The sequence below is a fragment of the Centrocercus urophasianus genome, unplaced genomic scaffold, assembly GCF_019232065.1.
Source record: "Centrocercus urophasianus isolate 14NV4802_14NV808 unplaced genomic scaffold, USGS_Curo_1.0 seq_12, whole genome shotgun sequence".
Taxonomy (NCBI): Eukaryota; Metazoa; Chordata; class Aves; order Galliformes; family Phasianidae; genus Centrocercus; species Centrocercus urophasianus.
The window spans coordinates 13,777,922-13,798,155 of NW_024884364.1; the positions used below are offsets into that span (position 1 = coordinate 13,777,922).

The window sequence follows — 20,234 nt, forward strand, 5'->3', positions numbered from 1 at the left end:
TTATGTTGTCAGTGCAAAATATACATAGATGGAATAAGATGAATTAAGTAAATAAATGGGAAGAAAACTGGGGATGCTAATAAATTAAAAAAAAAAAAAAAAAAAAAAAAGTTGAACTGGATGTACTCAGCCTTCATTGAAAAGATAGGTGGCAAGAAACATGCTGGTACCTCTATCCTCTCCCACTTTAAGCCTTTGGTATCCAGAAGATGCGCCATGGTGAGCAGGATAAGTGTAAACATTGGGTTTTTTTAAGCCTTTATTTTCAAAAGCAGTTAAGTATGCAACCATGTGATACAGATGTTTAGCAACTTCAAATTACTTTAAAATTGTTTGCATTGTTATTTTTATTCTTTTATTTCCTATCTTGAGATTCACACTAGTTACTGTATTGTTCTAAAGTAATTGTTATAATTAATTTTTTTCTGATTAGGAAAATTGGATTTTTCATTTTGACACTATCAAAACAATTTGGATAATTAAATAAATAAACACAAAACTTTTTAAATGAAAAAATGCTTGATATTCAGTATCATAAGATGCATGAGTCAATGAAAATACATTTAAAAAAAAAATGTCACAGTCTTAATGGGAATTAATTATTCTATTTTCTCAGCAGTATTTCCTTTTCAGAAATGCTCTGCATAAAGTCCTTTGAACAGTCAAGCCTTTGAACCACTTGCAAAGGTTATGCTAACTCTCTTAACTTGTCCTTTCTCCCATTGACTGACCAACAGCAGTAACACGTTTTTCTTCAATATTATGAATCCAAATGGAGAAATACAATAACAAGTTAACTAGTTGCTTTCATGGGATAATACAGAAACACTGTGCACTCACACAACTCTGCTGAATTCTTTCCTCCCAGAACCTCTAATGAGTGAGAAAGTGTGACATCAATGGGAGTACATTTTAGTTTATGACAGCAGGCACGTTGGCTACGTGATCTGGAAAATATGTTCATCCATGACCATGTATACTGTCATTATTAAGGATTTTTCTCACCTTCTTTTGCTCTCTGTGACAAAAACAGGGACAGATGATCAAGAATAAGAAAATTTCTCTGATGCATCTAGGCTGTAAAAGTTTAATAAATTCAGAGAGATATTCCTACATTGACGAGTTGGGAATGAGCTACAGATGTTTCCTGTGAATTTACTAGAAAAAATACAGTTCACACTGGCATTATGAATGTATGGGCATAGAAAACTACACATTGGAGCAGCATCACAAACTCTTTACTTTGTGGCCTTCCTGTATCTGAAGTAAATATCTAGATCCAGCTTATGTTTGAATTTTTCAGTTGGTGGCATTATACCCTTCAACAAGGGCTACAGTGTAACCATAGGCCAAAGAGTAGTATAAAGGCAAATTTGCCAGGTGGCCTCTTTGCTCAATTCACTAAACAGGATCTGCTGGAAGGGCTGAGTCAAGTACAGTTACTAAAGATAAGGCAGAGTACTGAGGCCATACTAGGGAATGTTGGTGAGCTGACAAAGCACACGCTTCTATGCTTCTGGAAAGTCTGCCTTCCACTTTGCAGTTTGATTCTTTTCTGCTATGCTTTGTAAAAATTAAACACAGTCACTTACTCTGCAAATGCTCTCACCTAAATTTCTTGTCAATTTCTTTTCCCACATAATTGTTTGCTGGAGTTCAATAGAGATTTGTGTATTTTTCTGCCAAGAACAACTGTTTCCTAGACATGCACGTTTGTGAGTTCCAGTGTGAGTGCAGTAGGTAAAGCATCCAGCAGCAGCACTTACCATTGACACATGCCCTCAGATCAGCTGGAGAATCTGGAGTCACTGCAGTAACCCTGAAAACTCCGGCTCGATAGGAGGCAAGGCAGCCTGCAAATGCAAATCCACACATAGGATACAAACACTCATTTAGACTGAAATTACAACAGCTTATACATGGCATCTTCAAAGACTCTCTTCTCACAGTTTGAAACAAGTTAGAAAACTTGTCTGGGCATATTAAAGACAGCTGATCACAGACCAACCTTCTTAGTGCCTTTGCTGGGATCTAAGCACATCAAACTGTCAAAGAGCTACTATGCATTATAATAAGCATGCAAATCTTTTAGTGCTGTGAGCAGAATAACAAAACTAACATTATCCAAATAGCAAGGGTAGTGAATGACACACTAGAGTTGCTCAGGTTTCTTGTACTTACTTAAATACTTGGGGTAAAAATACTCCTGCACAAAGAAAAGAAAAACCAAGGGTAAGAAAAATGGAAGGTAGACAGAATTACAGCAAAACACACTGAAAATGTTCAAAATATATTTGTCTTATGACTATAAAAGAAGCAAAAAAGAAAATCACTTGGATTCTTAATGATACATATAAAACTTTGCATGTATTCTATTATTTAGGGTAAGATAGCAGATAATTTTGTAACAAAGGACTCAGTGGAGAGAAGGTTAAGATTCTGCACTGAATTTGACAATTTCGAAGTGAAGGCAATGACAGTGAATTGGATGTGATAATAAAATGGAGGTCAAATTGAAAATCTGAAAATTTTTTTCTTAGAATAGGAGGATCTTGCCCAATATTTTTACTAGAGACAGAGAAGCTTCCTTTTTTTATCTTCAGATAAAGGGAAATAAAAAAAGTAAATACAACAACAAAACACAAACAAAAACCTCCAAAACACCACAACATGGAATAGGTTGAATATTTTACAGGAACTTCATTCCAAATAAAGTGAAGTCTTTATTAAACTAGATTTTTTTTTTTTTAAATAAACAACTGATTACTGAAGCAATTTAATTTTTTTTACTTAAATATCAACAAACGGTATCTCCAAATACATGCAGTGTTATCAAAGACAGAACGTAGAACTAATATATGGCTTGCAAAACAGGAATTCATCTTAATCACATTTTCTGTACATAATGACCCCTTTACAGGATGAAGCTGACTACAATATTCCTAATGCTAAATACTGTGGGGTGGGAATGAGCTGAGGAACAGTTATCTCCACTAGGAAAAAAGCTCATAGTTCAATCCCTTCATTAAGAGTTGCACTGCCATGCGTTCTCTGTGTAAAATTTTAATTGAAGCTAACGGGCTTTCCCCACATGGAATGCTCGCAGACAACTGATCTAAAACTGGTGATCCATACCTAAAATCAAAATAATATCTACTCAACTATTCTCTTTGCTTATATGTTGTTTAATATTAATTGATTCTATACGCAGGAGACTTTCAGCCCAGTTCTTGGTCTGCAGTGTTTGAGAGGTTTTTTTTAAGCTTTGCAACGTGAATTCGATGTACTTCTAGAATCCCACTGCAAAGAACTACTATTTATCTCACAGATATTCCTCACATACTTACAGTTTCAGGATTATTTTCAAAGATTTCTCTGGCTTCTTCCTTGTTGCATAATTCTTCAACACACTCTCTTTCTAAATTTCCCTTCTTACTTTCTTCCATAAAAGAATTTGCTCGACGTTTCCTCACCAGGAACTCAGAGGCATACTGGTGGGATAAAACTTGGTAGAAACAAAGGAGCTCTGTTATTTATTTTTAACTGCTGAAATATGAGATAAACATGAGATTCCCTTACAAAAGTCTGAATTAAGAGATTACTCATGAAGTGGCTGTTTCCTACGATTTAGGCACAAACATTCCAGGATTCTGTTCATGGTACATGTCCTAGCTGTTTCTGACCAAAAAAATTCCAAGTCACCACAAAAAACTTATGCAATGCTGTGTGTATGAAGCACAACTTAAGTGTTATATTCAGTCTTTTTTTTAAGCTATGATGTTGTAAATGAGATATGTAAATGTATGTAAATGACTGATTAATGGAAAAATGCTCTCAAGACTTTTCTATTACCTGTTTCCTTGACCTAGAAGTAAATATTCTGATCCTATATGTATGATCAAAAATGTGTCTTACAGAAATCAGGCTACCTGTTACATGTAATTAACACAAAGTCATTTTAGTTTTTCAGAATCACAAAGAATATGACAAAGTAAAAGATAACGACATTCAAAAAAATATCAAGGCTAACAACCTGAAACTACATTCACATTTGACACAGGTAAAACAGAATCCTACTTAACTTTTTTATTTCAAATTGATCATGTTGTGAGTCATTCCTAATTTTCACATACCTTATTGTTGCTATTTTATTGACACTTAGACAATTGGCAAAGAAATGAGTTGTGAAATTGTATTACAATAAAAAGACATCCATTTGGTCCAGTGTTCTTTGCAGAGCGCACAATATTATGGGGAAAAAGACTAAATTAGACTGCCTCATTGATTTTATCTTTGGACATACCTTGTGATTAAGATAAAAATGGATGAGCATAATAGCAAGAACTCCAGCTCACAGGGTTAAAGAGCATGGCTGACAGATGCTAACTAGACAGCATGGCACTTCCGCACCTTCCCTTCTTTTACCAGCTTTTACACAAGCTTTTACACAAGTCTGACTAGCATAACTGTCAGAGGGCACCTACTGTGCAAACCAGATACAGTGTACTTAAATATTCATCACTAGTCTGTGAAGATCAATTTAAACAGACATAGTCAATTCAGTGTTGTTTATGAGCTTATAATACCTCAAGCACAGAGCACTTTTGTAGTCAACTGTCAGAGGATGGCCTCCCAAAGCACTAAGAGAGGAAAAACTTAAAAGGCTTTTTAGGAAGAATAGCTAATGATACACAGAACTTGAAGACAGAATGATTTTCAAGTGACAGATCTAACTTAAAGCCATAGCATCCTGAACACAAAGCTCTCAATCAAATGATGGCAAACACAGCTGAAGCACTCTGGAGAACTTCAACATGGACAGTAACCTGATGAAACCTTTATGTTATAGCATCCTAAATGTATTTGATATGGAATAAGACTGTAGCCTCAAATTGATTTCTTTGGTGTATTTGATAAGACTAATCCTCACAGTATGGTATGTGGGAACTGCTAAATCACGGCCTGAACCTCTGATTGATCGTCTGAGGCAAGCATTGAGTCAGCCCAGGGAGCACAGGTGAAGGCAATTCAGCTGGGTGACTGGAAGGGGTGGAGCCTGGCTGCACCTCTCAGACCTCATTTAAGGGCTGACTGTGAGAGGGAGGGTTCTTTTTCTAGAGATTGCTCCCTTTGAAGTTTTCTTGCAAGCCTAGGACATGGGTGAACATTTCATTTATTTTCAATTATCCCTTTCTACTGTGATAAACTTTCTAGTTATGTGATTTGTAGATGCCAGCCTAGTCACACCGCTGTATATTTGTTGTTTATACAGTATGGCAATAGGTAAAACTTTCTGAGAAGGCAGATAGATCTACTGCAGCATACCTCTAAAGCTCAGAAGCACATCCTTGTCTCAGAAAGCAACTAGCAAGTTGCTCAGAAATGCAAGGAGGAGAGGACGGCTTATGCCCTGAGTATTTGAGTAGGGATCAGCCTGGTTTTGGAGGATTCATTTCTTCTTACACACATTATTTATGAGTTAGTCTTATTGGAGACTGGAAAGATCTCTGTAAGGTGGAGACTGATCCACAACAGTAATGAGGCCAGCACTTCAGTACAAAGCTCTACTACGTGTGATTATGCTGATAGAAAAGAGCTTTCATTGGTATATGCTACCATGAAAAACTAAGTGTGCAAGCAGAAAAACTCTTGCCAATTTTGTTTATTGTTAGCACCAGTGTAAGCTTGCTGACACAGCTCTGGGGCAGAGGCTCTGTGGTGAAGATGAGGCCTAATTCATTGCTGACTTTAAATGTTCTTGTTTCGACCATCATTCTCATTTCAACACACGTTTTCAATAAATAATGTGCAATAAAATTACAAGTACAGTGCTTTGGAGAACATGACCCCAGATATGACCCCTACCTGCTTTGAATACAGTGGGGTAGTGGAAATGGGCATATTATTTTACAATAAGTAGTTCAGCCTTCATTTGTACTTCTCTAAGCTTTTAAGTTTAATTAAGATGCCTTAGTGCAAATTTCTTATTGAAAATATTTCAATTCACATGTACAGACTTAGTAGTGTATTTACTTAACTGTTTTTTCCTTACAAGGATCATGACAGGATTTTTATTAGGAAAAAAAAAATCCTCCCTGTTGTTGCTTCCAGTTTGATTACAGGAAACTCCAGTGAACTCCTGACCCTGCCAAACCAGTAGTTAACCCTTAAGGAACTCAGTGTATTTTATTTAAATATCTTTGAAGCCTCTTGGAAATCCAGGATACAGTTTCAACCAACAGGCTCTGCACAGACACAGTGTAGTGTCTAGTTATCTAATGCATGTTTAAAAGCAATACTCTTGATAAAAAAATGAAAAAAATGAGGAGAGGATAAGATTGAGTGGTTACTTAAAGCTAATTTGTAGTGCACAGACAGCCGCAAACCTGCCTTAAGTGGGCTAGTTAAGCACAGCTTAGAGCTGCTTATCGAATACCCTGGTTGTGGAAAGCTGTTGTAGCCTGCTACTGCTATCAGAGGAACTTCACAGACCCAACACAATGAATAAAAACTAAAACTGATGACACTCTAGATAGTGGAGTTCCCTTATTTGTACAGTTGCTGTATTGCAGTCAGCTCCATAATTCCTAGTCTTTAGAAAAGCACATCAGTGACATAAGCTTTACGCAACCAACAAATTAAAGTCAACTAACTGCTAATGTTTGTCTGTTCTGTCTTGTCCGAAACTTATACATGCTTATGCTGCACAATAAGAACATTTATAAAGCTTGCAATTAGTCCACCACTGCTCACTGCTGTATGTTATTACAGATTAGCCATTTGTGTAAAAAAAGAACAGTGTATATATGAGGCCTGCTCCTATCTTATTCTGATATATCTTATTCTGGCCCACGATGTCAGAGGCAGATGTTGGTGCTATAGCAGTAGAGGCTGAACTTTCTCATCAGTATTACATCCTATATTGTTGCTGTGCAACAGATAGCAACAGATGTCCAGTCTGACAAAACGACATCTGACATGGAAGTGTGTATGAAGCAGAAGTGTGTGTCAATGAATTTCTCCCTGTGGGAAAAATGGCACCCACTAGCATTCATCAACACTTGCTAAGTGTTTAGGGAGACCAAACAGTGGATGTCAGGTAGTAGGTGGCACATTGCAGCAGTGGGCAAAGTGACAGTGGGTCACCTCCACTGGTGTGGATGTTTAAAAGTGGGGCATGCATGCTCTTGTTCATCACTGGTGAAAATGTATAGCTACGGTGGTGCCTGTGTTGAAAAAGAGTGTTTTGTAGCTGAGAATTTGTTCTGTCAAATAGCATTACTGTGTTCTTTGTTGTCATTTTAATACAAATAAGTAGGAAGCATTATTTTTGGAATAATATTTTGAAATAAAGTATATAAATTCAGTATCCGAAGAGAGGCTATAAGAAAGAAGGGAACAAACTCTTTATCAGGGTCTGCTGTGATGGCGCAAGGCTAAATGGTTTCAAACTAAGAGGGGAGATTTAGAGTGGCTATAAGGAAAAAGCGTTTCACAATAAGGGTGGTGAGGCACTGGAACAGGTTGCCTAAAGAGGTGGTGGATGTCCCATCCCTGGAGACACTCAAGGTGAGGTTGGGTGGAGCTCTGAGCACCCTGATCTAGCTGTGCATTAATTGCAAGGAAGTTGGGCTAGATGGCCTTTAAGGGTCCCTTCCAACTCAAATCATTCTACGAAAATGTTACAAAAGCATGAGAAAGGGAGATATCAAAAAATGCCTATTTTTAGGGCCAGTTCAAACTTAATTTCTAAAATGAATTTTCATCTCTCTATACTATTCTCCTCCTAGTCTGAATCCCTGCCATTCAAACAGAAGTTTGATTAGTAAACATTAGTTTTCTCTTCTGCCCGTTTAATCATTAGTAAGACACGTCAGAAGCACGCTTGCTTTGAGCCCTAATTCTAGTTGCCCCAGATACACAACCGCATCTAAGAGGTCCAAGCGCTAGGTGAGGAGAGGCTCTGAGCCCCAGCGCTGGATTCTGGTCACCATCCTGCGGCCCCGCAGCCCTCGCCGTATCCGTGGACCGCGACTCCGAGAGCACAGCTCCCATCCGGAGGGCCCCGTCGCTCGGGTCAGCCCTCTCCCCACCGCCCGCGCCCACCGCCCCACTCACAGGTCGCGGCCTCCGCCAGAGCGATGGCCACCGCCAGGCCGGCGAGTAGTGGCACGCACCGCCCGCCCTGCGGCCTCATCGCTGCCGGCGGGGAGCGGGCGCGGCGCCGGGACTGCGCGACGGCTCCTCTGCGGGGCGGCGGGGCCGGGCGAGCCTCTGGGAGCGGGAGGGAGGGGCGGCGGGGCGGGGGGGGGGGGGGGATGGGCCGAGGCCGACGACCGTGCCCGGCCCGAGCGTCAGCAGGGCGCCGGGGGCAGCGCCGCGGCGACGATCGCCGTCTGCGCCCGGCTCAGGGAGCTCGGCGAGCGGGCGGGCTCGGCGGGACGCATTGCCGGGAACTGCCGGGCGGCGAGGCTTCTTCTAGGTAGGAGCGGGCCGAGAGACGCCCGCGCAGAAGGGCACATCGCCACCCGGCCTGCTGCTTTCGGGTCCTCCCGCGTGGGCGACGAGGCGCAGAGAGCCGGCGGCACCTCTTTGCTGCTGATCGGTCGGCCCGCCGCGGGTGGTGCGGAGCGTCGCGCTCCTATTGGCCGACCGCCGGCCTGTCTCTCCTCCCCCGAGCGGCTCTGCCCTCCTCCGCGTTTCTCGGTCTGCGGGAATTTTGTCCTATATTCCCGTCCGTTGGCGGTAACCTGGGGTTACCGGCCTGGTTACGCGTCCCTACCGATGGGGGCTTCCACCAATAGGCGGCCTGGCGTTAGCGGCCGCTGGGCACGTGACCCCGGCGCGGCGGGGCGGACTGCAGCCGCCCCCGCAACAGCGCACCGTCCCGCCTGGCCCGCCTAGGCCGCACCGCCGTGCCACGATTGTTGGTAAGTGTGGGGCTGGGAGGGTCTCTGAGACTCGGTTGGGATGTGTATGAGCTTAATGCATTACTGCATTAGCTCTTGTTTAAGAGCAAGCGAGGTGTTATGTGACCCAAAGTCCCGTTTCGTGATCCAAAGGCACCAGCAAGCCCAGCGCTGTTCCTGCTTGTACTTTATGTGCCTGCTGGCTACGCTGAAGCTTTGGCTGAAATGATGGTATTCAGGCTTGCGTGAAGCATGTCTCCGTTACTGTTCAGTTGCTTGGCTGGCTGTTCAAAACATAATGCAACTCAAGTAGAGCTCTTTGTTTTTATTGATAAAATTCAAACAAGTCGGACAAGGAGACCTGACAGCAGTCTTTCAGTGTCTGAAGAGGGATTATGAGAAACGAGAGAGCACGCTTTAGCAGGGTCTGCAGTGATAGGACGAGGGGGAGTAGTTTTAGACTAAAAGAAGAGAAACTTATTTTGAATTTAAGAAAGAAGATTTTTTATGGTAAGGGTTGTTATGAGGCAGGTTGCCCAGAGGGGTGGTGGGTGCCCCATCCTTGGAGACATTCAGGGGAGCCTGGACCAGGCTCTGAGCAACATGAAGGAGCTGTGGGTGTCCCTGTTCACTGCAGCGGGGTTGGACTAGATGGCTTTTTAGGATCCCTTCTAACTCAAAGAATTCTAAGAAGCAGCGTAGCAGGAAACAGTTAAACTTGCTGAGAAGGGTAAGCTCTAAATGCTTTGCTTAATTACTCTTTAAGGAAGATGAAGGATTGATATTGCAGTGAAAAATTCTCTAGCAAGGGCAGAATGCTGCATGAAAACTCTTGACAGTGAAGTATCTAAAAGATACTTTGATGTGGAAATAAAATCATCTGATTAACAGATTCCTCTGAGTTTTGTACTTGCTGGTACTTGGTATTTTGGATCACATTACATATGGGCTGCTAAGTAGCTCTTGATCTTAATATAGAATTACAAGGATTAATGCAGTTTTTTTATTATGGTTTTCTTAGTTTCTGTGCTAACTCTTTATGTTCTCTTACCTAAAATTTGAATCGTTCACAGCTTTTGTCCCTGATACTTATGCCTGCTTGCTACCTAATTGTTATAGCTTAACTATACAGTTTTATTGATTTCTGAGCTTCTGGCCTTGTTGGTTTTGCTCCATTTCAAAGAGGAAGCAATCATCTTCAAACTAACAAATGTTACAGCTGTAGCAGTATGTGTGTGCTGTTAATGAGCTCTCCATATCTGCAAAATAGCAGAACACAATGTCTGTTGAATACTGTGGGCAATGTCTTTACTGCAATTTTGTTAGAATCTGTAAAGCTGGACAGCATGTATAATGTGGGAAAAGATTTGTTCAGTGGTGACACCTATGTCCTGAAAATGAATTTGTGTAGCCATGTTCTCAAGATTAACTTTGTTGGTACTTGCTTGTTGGTCTAGGCACTGTATTCCGTGGCGTGTGTTTTCTTGGAGGCTTTTATGGTTGTTCAGAGCCTGGTTTTTGTATCTGGAATACTTGTAATCATCTTGCTCTCTTCTTAAGGAGCCTCTCTGTTCCTTACACACTAAGTCTTGTGGAGAAGCTATTCTAAGGAGCTCTTATACATAACAATGTAAATATTTAAAGAATATCTGTTGTCTGCTCTGGAAGAAATCTGATCTGTTTGTGATACTAAATGATGTCGGACTCGTACAAAGGCATCCTTGAATGCAACAGCTTTGTAAGGTCAGGAGTTTACAGTTACTACCTGTGTAAATTATTTAAACTATCATTCTTTGTTAGGGATAATGTGTGTTTGTCAGGGATAGCTCCTCAATTTTTCCCCACTTTGATTAGTTTAAATTAGGAAGAAGTTTAGAAAGTTATATCCTTAGTTACTCAGTTTTCAGCTTCTCTTGAGCATGGCTTAGTTTGAGTTTAGTTATCACTTAAAATAACAAAGGAATTAATTTGGTTAAAAAAGGAACTTTGAGAAATGAGCTTCAGGAAATTTGCTGTGGCAATTCCAAGTGTTACTGCTTTCTGATGACATGGAGACAAGTTACCAGTAGAGAACATCTGTGACAATCTCTAGAGGAGAGGTTGGTATTTTATTAATCACCGTCTTCTGCCCTTTGACGTAGCACAGACATTAGTCCTCTATTCAGTCTGTTTCCCTCCCTCCCCCTTGGCAAATGTCTGTGAGAAGAGTTGATGAGTTGGGCCCTATCTGTGGAGGTTGCTGTCCAGTACAGGACAAGTGACATGTTGGACTATGGGATGCCAAGATGGGCTCGGAGTGATTTGCTGCTGCACAGTCCTGGTTTCCTTGCAAAAGGCTTGGTTTCAATAGTTCTTGTAATACACAACTAGAATACTGTGTTATTTTCCCCCAGGTTTACATCTCCTTGAGGAAATTTTCCCTATATTACCAATCAAGCACACCTGGGTATTTGTGAAAAAATTATCCCACAAATAGATTTGCCTTTTCCCAAGGGAGAAGTAACCCCCATGCTGCCTTTCCCAGCCACTAGCAAGCTCTAGTCTCTGATCTACATTAAAGTAAGCAAGCTCTGTGACCAGCACAAGAGCCTGCTGATAACAGTAATGAAGGCTGCTCTGAAAATAGTGCCTTCTGTTTTTTTTGTGTTGGCCCATAACATCAGGGGTAGATCTTGGTGGAATGGCAGTAGAGGTTGAACCTTCCCGCCAGTGTTCTGTTACATGTTGTTGCTGTGTGATGGGTGGCAGCAGAGGGACAGTCTAATAAAATAGCGCTGGACATAAAAGTGCACATGAAGCAAAGGGGTGCCACTGAATTCCTCCACGCAGAGAACATTGTACCCACTGACGTTCACTGATGCTTGCTGTAAGTTTACGAACACCAACCAGTGGATGTCAGCACAATGAGGCATAGCTAATGGTGGTGACTATGTTGAAAAGGAGTGCTTTCTAGATGACATTTAGCTCTTCCAAGCAGTGTTACAGTGCTCTTTGTATCTGTTGTAATTTCCATGCAAATAAAGAAACATTACTTTTGGAGTGACCTACGTATAATATGTTGAGCTTAAAACTATTCTTCTTCCGATGGCAAGACAGAGTGGGAAAGAGAAAAATCTTGATGCCACATGAGTACTGTTCAGCAACTGAGGTATCAGCATCATTTTAGCAAAAAATATGAAGCTCAGCACCATGCTATGAAGAAAATACACGTCGTCCCAGCCAGAGCCAGTAGAGCACACCAGGAGGAGCATAGTGACTTTGAAGCTGTGTACTAACATTTGTCTAGGCTTGCCAATGAAGGACTTTCCATGAACATTTTTATACTGCTATTATTTGTAGTAGTACTGTTGTAGCTGAGGTGACTGAGGGCCTTTAGTAGCTTTTGCATCTTTGGGTGTTTGCATGATTTGTGTAAGCCACACTGTTTTTATTAGACATACATGCAGTCAGGCAGTCATTCCCCATATTTTATTCCACGGAGTAGCATCAAAAGGAATGTTCTGTTTATTTTTCTCACACTTGCAGGATAGAAAATGGAATTGTATAATGACAGATACTTGATTCTACTCTTTAATTTCATGAAAAGTAGTATACTAAGTTGCCTATTTCTCAAAGTACCCTCTAGAGAACCCAGTTTCCTTGATGCGTAAAAGATACTGATGGTAAATGAATATATGTAGTGGGTATGACATTTTGTTTGCATTTGATGTCTTATTGTGTTACATTCTTAGGCCGTACCTGTGCTTGAATTTGGCTGTTATTGCATAGCCAGGGGCACTGTGCAATGCAATGGCTAAACAAGCACTGGAATTTCATAGCTTGATATGTTGTGCTGCTCTAGCTTGCTGTTTTCCTGATGTGCACAGGTCTTGCATTATTATTTTGTGTAAGTGCTGTGGTATTGCTACCCAGATGCCCCAAACAGGGGCAAACAAAGTGCGAAAAGGGTGAAAGACACAGTGGGACTTTGTTGGGGTTGAGTAACATTGAATAAACAGGTTGCTGCTGTGTGCTGTGCATGCAGATGGTTTGTCTTGGTTACACGTTGGGACTAACTGCATTTGTTTTTCTTGCTAGGGGTTACAGGTCAATACCTGGGTCTCTGTGGTCTCCCAGTCTTCCTGCATTGGTCTGACCTGTTCATGTTATTTCTGTAGCTTTCAAGGCTCTGAATGGCCAGTGAAGAGAGATGTTCAACCTAATGGCCAATTGTTGCACCTGGTTAAAACGGTGGCAGGAGCCTGTCAGGTAAACACATGAAAGTATTTATTTACACTTCTGTGCTGACCTTCTTCCCAAACTTTATTTCACATAATCTCACCAGTGTTTTACTTTAATTCCTAGTATTTTTTTTTTCCAGTTCCAATATATTTTTAACTCCAAGTGATAATCAATGTATATTCTGAACTTACAAATTACATGTACACTCATAATGAAGGTACTTTGTTTCTGACTGAAAATATAAAGTTCAAAATTTGTTGCATAAAGTTTCTTATGGGGAGATGCTAGAATGTTTATGTAAAATTTAATCGATTTGATTTCTGCATTTAGAGATTATAAAGTGTAGTTTGTTAAAATACTGTCAAGAATATAATGTAACCCCAGTGTAATTCTTGTCCCTTCTTTTAAGTATCTTAATGCTGCATTTTGTGATCAACTTCATGATCCATTCCTGCTTCTAGAATGTAACTGTTTTTCCTTTTATGTTAGTTTTATTTTGACACAGTACATTCTTTTTGCTCCAGTTAGCAAAGATGCATAGACTTTATTTCAACTGCTTACAAATTGGGAAGAAGGGAAATAAGGAGTACAGCACTATTTTTTCTTTCTTTCTTTTTTTTTTTTTTTTTTTTTAACTTCATTCATGTATGAGGATTTGATCTTGTGTGCTTGAGAAGTTGAGGTTTTGCTGACTGTGCTGCTGCTTAAAGGAGTATACTGAATTAAACAGCTTTTTGATACAAGTTATTTGTAGACAGTTGTAAGTTCATGGCTGTTCCAGTTATGGCATATGTTTAAAGTATAATTTAATAGGATCCCATTGTTCATTTTTTGGGTTTCTCAGAGCTTTTTGCCTCTTCTCAAAAACTGTAGATAAATTATACTTCGTGTATGATGTTATTATAGTTTCAAGACTAGAAATAGTGATGCATTTAGTGTTATTTCACTTAGGAGCATAAAGTTCAGCAAATTTCTTTTACTTGTTTGAGTATTTGTGAATTGGAGGAATAATCAAGGTCTACTCATAAGTATCTTTTTCCTATAGCTGTATTTAAAATCTTGTCCTACTACAAATTCTAGTCTGTGCAGTAATTTGACTATACAGAGTATATTAGTAACACCACTGATTTGCACATTTGCAGCTTCAATTGTTCCTGCTTGGGGGAAAAAAGAAGACACAATGAGTACCAGAGCCACTTAGCTTATAGTGTCCTATGTTGTCAACCTACTTTTTAAATTCTTTTATGGTGTTGTGCAGTTTCACTGGTTGATACAGAAATTGTAGTCTTGCTTATAGCAGCAGTTTTGTCTGAGACAGAGATGATAAAAATTCAAGGAGTGGAAACTAACTTGAAGAAACTACTAAAGAGATAAACACTATGAAGAAAAAGAATCTACAGTACCATGAAATTAAAATTTAGTGGGCAAATATGATTTGTCCTTTATAACTGTACCTTGTTATAGTTTGACAAATCCAACAGCAGATACACAAATGTAACAATGTTTGCAAATTAGATATTTTGAGATTTATTCTTTCTACTACTTTGTGGGAAGTTTGATAAGTTTCTTAAAAAAAAAATAAGCACATTAAAAAAAGTGATGTTTGGCAAGAGAAGAAAAGGGCTTGAAATATCTTTCTCTTTTTTTTCATTCTTTTTGGAGGAAGGTGACATTAATAATGGTGGGTCTTGATAATGCTGGGAAAACTGCTACAGTCCGAGGAATTCAAGGAGGTAAGCAGTTAATTTATCATCTAAATGTATTGTTGAAATTGTATAATTACTTGCTTTGTATCATTTTTATCTAATGTATTTCATCATCTCTTGATTTATCTTTTCCTCTCCTTGTACGTTGTTGAAATTAAATTTTTGCTGATTATGCACTTCTCTAGGAGTCTGGTAGCAAAAGTGAACAAGTTGCAGGCTCCATTACACGGAAGGGAAAAATTAAATGGTCTTGTATGGAGAAATAAAGATCTTGATTTTTGATATCTGGCACATCATGCTGGGGTGACCTTAAAAAAGTAGGTGCTTCTAGTCATGTACGCTATGCTCAGGGGAAGTAGTAGAGCAAGCTCTGCTTTTTGTCCGCTGTAGTTAAGAAAATGTTGAGTTGAAAATAGTGTAGCTTAACACACCAGCAGCAGCTGACAAGCAGAATTGCTACTGTTCAAGAGTAAGAGTATATTATAGAGGTGAGGTGAATATAATGGAGAGAGCTGCCTCGTAATACGTTGATCCATGCAGCACTAGAGCCTTTGATCCACTCACACAGAAAACTAATCCTCAGAGACATTTTTAATTATTTTAGAAAGTAACTTACTTTAGAAAGTAACTTTAGAAAGAAAGTACTTACTTTTAGTAAGTACCTTAGTACTTACTTGCTTGAGTACACCCCTGTATTGTTATTGTAATGCGAATTTGCACCAAAATCTCTTCTGGGTAAGGGTTCTAGTTTTGATTTAACAAGCATCATAGAATGTTTTTGAGTGGGAAGAATTTTTGGGGGGTATTTCAACAAAGAGCTGAAAGAACATTGTTGCTTGATTTAAATAGAAGAAAGTATAGGAGAAAGACTCAAGTCTGTAGGTAATGTTCAAATTCACAGTAAGTTTGAATTAACATTAAGAAGGAGAATATTATGGTTAATGGAGTGTTTCACATCTCAGCCTAGACTGGAAAAATTGGTGGACTGTGTTTTTTTCATGCTATATGTGCAGAAGTAGCTTTCTGGTGATCATCCAGTAACATGCAAGTATCAGTAAACTTTGTATAACACCAGTGTTCCAAGTCATATAGAATCACTATAGTTTGGTATCACTATATAAGGTTGGAAAAGACCTCTAAGATCTTGTATTCCAACTGCCAACCCTTCACCACCATGACCACTAACCATGTCCCTCATTGCCACATCTACATGTTTCTTGGAAATCTTCAGGTACAGTGACTCTGCACTTCCCTAGACAGCCTATTCCAATGCATTGCCACTACTTCTAAGAAGTTTTTCCTAGTATGCAACCTGAACCTTCCCTGGTACAACTTGAGACCATCACCGCTTGGCCTGTCACTGTTGCTTGAGAGAAGAGGCTGACTCTCACCTCGCCACAACTTCCTTTTAGGCAGTTGTAGAGAACAATGAGATCTCCCTGAACATCCTCTTCTCCAGGCTGAGCAATCTCAGTTCCCTCAGCTGCTGCCCGTAAGATGTATGCTACAGACCCTTCACAGTTTTGTTTCTCCTCTTTGGACACATTCCAGGGCATCGTTGTCTTTCTTGTAGTGAGGGCTGTGAACTGAACACAGTACTTGGGGTAAGGCCTCATCAGTTAAGAGTACAGAAGGACAATCAACTCCCTGCTCCTGTTGCTACACTATTCCCTTACAAGCCTGCATGCCATTGGCCTTCCTCACCACCTGGGCACACTGCTGGGTTGTGTTCAGCTGGCTGTTAATTAACTAACACTCTTCAATCCTTTTCCTCCCTGCAGCTTTCTAGCCGCTTTGCCCCAGATCTTTAGTGTTGCCTGGGATTATTATGACCAATGTGCAGGACCCAGCATGTGGTCTTATTGAACCTCATACAATTGGCCTAGCCTACTCATCCAATTCCTGCTGTAGTGTTTTCCTACTCTCAAGCAGATTAACACTTCCTCCCAACTTGGTGTTATCTGCAAACTTATTGAGGGTTCACTCAATCCCCACATCCAGATCACTAGTTAAGATATTGAACAGGACAGGCCCCAGTACTGACCCTGGGGAACACTGCTACTGACTGCTCACCAGCTAGATTTAACTCCTTTCAGTCCCGTCTGAGCCCTGCTGTTCAGTCAGTTTTTTACTCAGTGAAGAGTACACACCATGATCTGCCAGCTTCTCCATGAGAATATTGTGGGAGATGGAGTTGGAGGCTTTGCTAAAGTCTAGGTGGACTGTGTCGACAGCTTTTCCCTCATCCACCAGGCTGGTCATCATAGAAAGAGATAAGTTTGTTTAGACATAACCTCCCTTTCATGAACTCATGCTGGCTGGGCCTGATCCCTTGGTTGTCCTGCACATGCTGTGTGATCTCTGATAAGAAAATAGGAAAAAAATAGAAAAAATGAAAGTGTATGTGTATAACATAGGAATGGTTTTAGTGATATATATTTTATACACTTTCTTTTTTGTTTCCAGAAAAATATAGCAGTTTTGTGTAGGCACTTTCTTCCTTAAGAGACCACTTGATTTTGGAGGGTACTTTGCATTGCCCAATATCACTTTCAAGCAGGAAAAGATCTGAGATAAAAATTGTGCTTATGAAAATAAATAGTCTCTAAGGTGTTTTTTACTTATGAGATTGAAGTTTTTTTTTACTAACTTCCATCTCATTTACACAAAATACTGCTGAAAATTGTTTTGACAGACTTTGCATTTACTTTGTTTACACTTGTTATGTAAGTTCAGTGACTTGCTCAATTCTGATTAAAGTTAGGAATAATGTATTAGGGTTCTCTCATTTGTGTTCCTGAATCTTTACTGTGAAAATATGAGTACATTATTTAGCCTTCAATTCTGTTTCAAGATCAACTTTAATGTCTTTATCAGCTAAAAATTATTGTTATTTCTGAAAGTTCTTTTTTTTGGGGAGGGAGGAAAAAAGAAGATACAAATATTTCTAAAGAGAGGCTCCATAAAAAAGGTAGTTCTGACTTCTGTGACTATTTCACAGGACTTGAATAGTGTTTGTTTTAAGGAAAAGAATAAAATTGTTCTCTAACAGAACTTGCAGAGGTTAGAACCTTCAAGTGTGTGTGTTGTTTGTTTGTTTGTTTCAAGCTTGGTAAAAACAGGATCATCACCAACAGTTACGATTGGTGGGTTTTAGCAGAAACCATCTCCAAACGTATTTTGGTTCTTAAATGTGGGCAAATCAGCTAGTCAGCAGTTATATTTGCCAAAATGGATTTGCAGCTTATACAGCAGATGCTGTTTTTTCACGCAGACTGTTTACTGTTGAATCTTGCAGTACAACAGGACTGAATGTTTCAAACTTAAATATCATCTTAAATTCTGCATGATTAGTGACTTTCGTCCTTAGCAAGCCTTCATGCTCTCAATGTTCTCTTGTACAGGCAAGTACAGTAAATACAAAGACTGAATTTTGAAGTTGGAATCTTTCACAAACAGGTGTTCCATTCTGTTGTTGGAGTGTTGGCCTAAGCTGCTCTGGCAAAGGGTCTGTCTATTCTGAATCCTCATGTGGAGTGTGATGAGCACATTCTCACTCGGAAGGCTTCCCAGGTCATAATACATTGACTGTTTTGTTTTGCTTCTCAGACTCGGTTTAATACCATACATCTGCTGTATGCTATTCTGTGCTGTTTGGATGGGTGCACCTGGGATGGAATGGGTCTGTTATTAAAACAAAAAAACACAGTTCCCTTCAAAAGTAGTGTTAAATATTAAAGAATGCGTTTTTTGCTTTTTGTTTTTTTCTTCCTTGGTGCTTCTACCTCAATTGATGTAAAATAATTGATTGTGAGTATGTGTTAATATAAAATTTCCTGAGAAGAAGTAAAATATTAATGTTAAATATGTAGTTAGCAACATGCTGTCAAGTAACATTGAAAGCTTGCCCCATGTGTTTAAAATTTTTTTTTTTCCTGCAGAAATTAGAATGTAAAATTCTCTTTAAATGACTGAGGAAATTTCAGTAAAAAGTTCTTCTGTGATCTCTCTGACAGAGTCTCCTGAAGACGTAGCTCCAACAGTTGGGTTTTCCAAGATTGACCTTAAACAGGGACGCTTTGAAGTCACCATTTTTGATTTAGGAGGTGGAAAACGAATTCGGAACATATGGAGAAATTACTATGCTGAGTCATATGGTGTAATATTTGTTGTGGATTCTAGTGACATTGAAAGAATGGAAGAAACAAAGGAAGCCATGTCTGAAGTTTTAAACAGCCCTAAGATATCAGGGAAACCCGTGTTAGTGTAAGTAATGTTTATAAATGTTTTGTTTGTAATCTGAAATGTTGTAGATTTTGACCATTTTGACCTTCAGTATACCTTCTGATGAAGTATATGTGAATAGTGTAAATATAATGTACAATAACAGTATATTTTAGCATTAAGCAATATTGCGATTAGTTGTATGGTTTTTCTGAAGTATTTGCTTATAATAATTAACAGAGCCTTTTCTTTTTTTCCTTTCTTGTTTCCTGCTTTCCCTCTTGAAGTGTATGTGGTTTCACATTCACTGCATCTGACTTCCTAGTCTTTTTCAGGGATATTTCTTTATCTTCTCTTTCAGCATTCATAAAAATGCACTGAATTTTTAAATTATTTTCTTAACTCTTGAAAATTTAAGTAATACTTCAAATGATACGGTAGGTTAAAGGCTGCGCAAATATGAAATTACAACTTCTTGTAAGAATGTTGTTACTAAAGGCTGTGGGGAGACCTCATTGCAGCTTTCCAGTGTTTAAAGGAAGTTCACAAACACGAAGGAAATCAACATTTTACAAGGGTTGATAGTGAAAGGAAAGGGGAAATGGTTTTAAACTAAAGGAAGAGAGATTTAGATGAGGTGTCAGTACGAAGTTTTTTACTGAGAGAGTGGTGAGATCTGAAACAGGCTGCCCAGAGAGACTGTGGATGCTGTCTGTGGAGGTGTTTAAAGCAAGATAAAATGGGGCCCTGGGCAATCTGTTGTAGCACTTGATCTAGTGTCTGGTAACCGTGCATGTGGCAGGGAACTTGGTGATCCTTGAGGTCCTTTCCAACCCAAGCCATTCTCTAATTCTATTTTGACCTACATCCATTCCGTAAATTGTAAACGATTGTTTATATTCTGCAATGCCAGTAAAGATTCAGTAATTAATATCTTGTTCACCTAACACGTGGTGCTGCTGATGATGCATGATCAGTAATATCTCATTAAAGAAAACTTATTTCATTAGTATTTGGTATTTGCTTTTGCTTTGGTGTGTGTGTTTTAAGTTTAATTGGTGGGAAATTTTGTTTGAAGTTTCAAAAGGTCTAGATATTCTTTCACAAAATAGAGAAAAAGTCATTAATTTATCTCCTTAAAAACTATCTTTTGTGATACACTGGAAGTAATATT

At 39.4% G+C, this 20,234-nt stretch overlaps 2 protein-coding genes across 6 annotated transcripts in view; one reads left to right on the forward strand and one right to left on the reverse strand.

The window, feature by feature from the left end:
- Window positions 1-8,202, reverse strand: part of PROS1 (protein S) — a 31,733-nt gene extending 23,531 nt beyond the window's left edge. The window contains exons 1-4 of the mRNA XM_042811074.1: window positions 8,119-8,202; window positions 3,348-3,505; window positions 2,182-2,206; window positions 1,767-1,853 (exon numbers count right to left, since the gene is read on the reverse strand). Coding sequence (XP_042667008.1) covers window positions 1,767-1,853; window positions 2,182-2,206; window positions 3,348-3,505; window positions 8,119-8,197 — 349 coding nt within the window. The 5' untranslated portion in view covers window positions 8,198-8,202. The remainder of the gene's footprint in view (window positions 1-1,766; window positions 1,854-2,181; window positions 2,207-3,347; window positions 3,506-8,118) is intronic.
- ARL13B (ADP ribosylation factor like GTPase 13B) overlaps window positions 7,927-20,234 on the forward strand; it is a 46,930-nt gene continuing 34,622 nt past the window's right edge. For 2 of the 5 annotated variants that reach the window (XM_042811075.1, XM_042811078.1), the window contains exons 1-4: window positions 7,969-8,076; window positions 13,067-13,157; window positions 14,793-14,863; window positions 18,853-19,102. In XM_042811075.1, the coding sequence (XP_042667009.1) occupies window positions 13,099-13,157; window positions 14,793-14,863; window positions 18,853-19,102 (380 nt within the window). In that variant the 5' untranslated portion in view covers window positions 7,969-8,076; window positions 13,067-13,098. The other 3 variants (XM_042811077.1, XM_042811076.1, XM_042811079.1) reach the window with 3 other exon arrangements.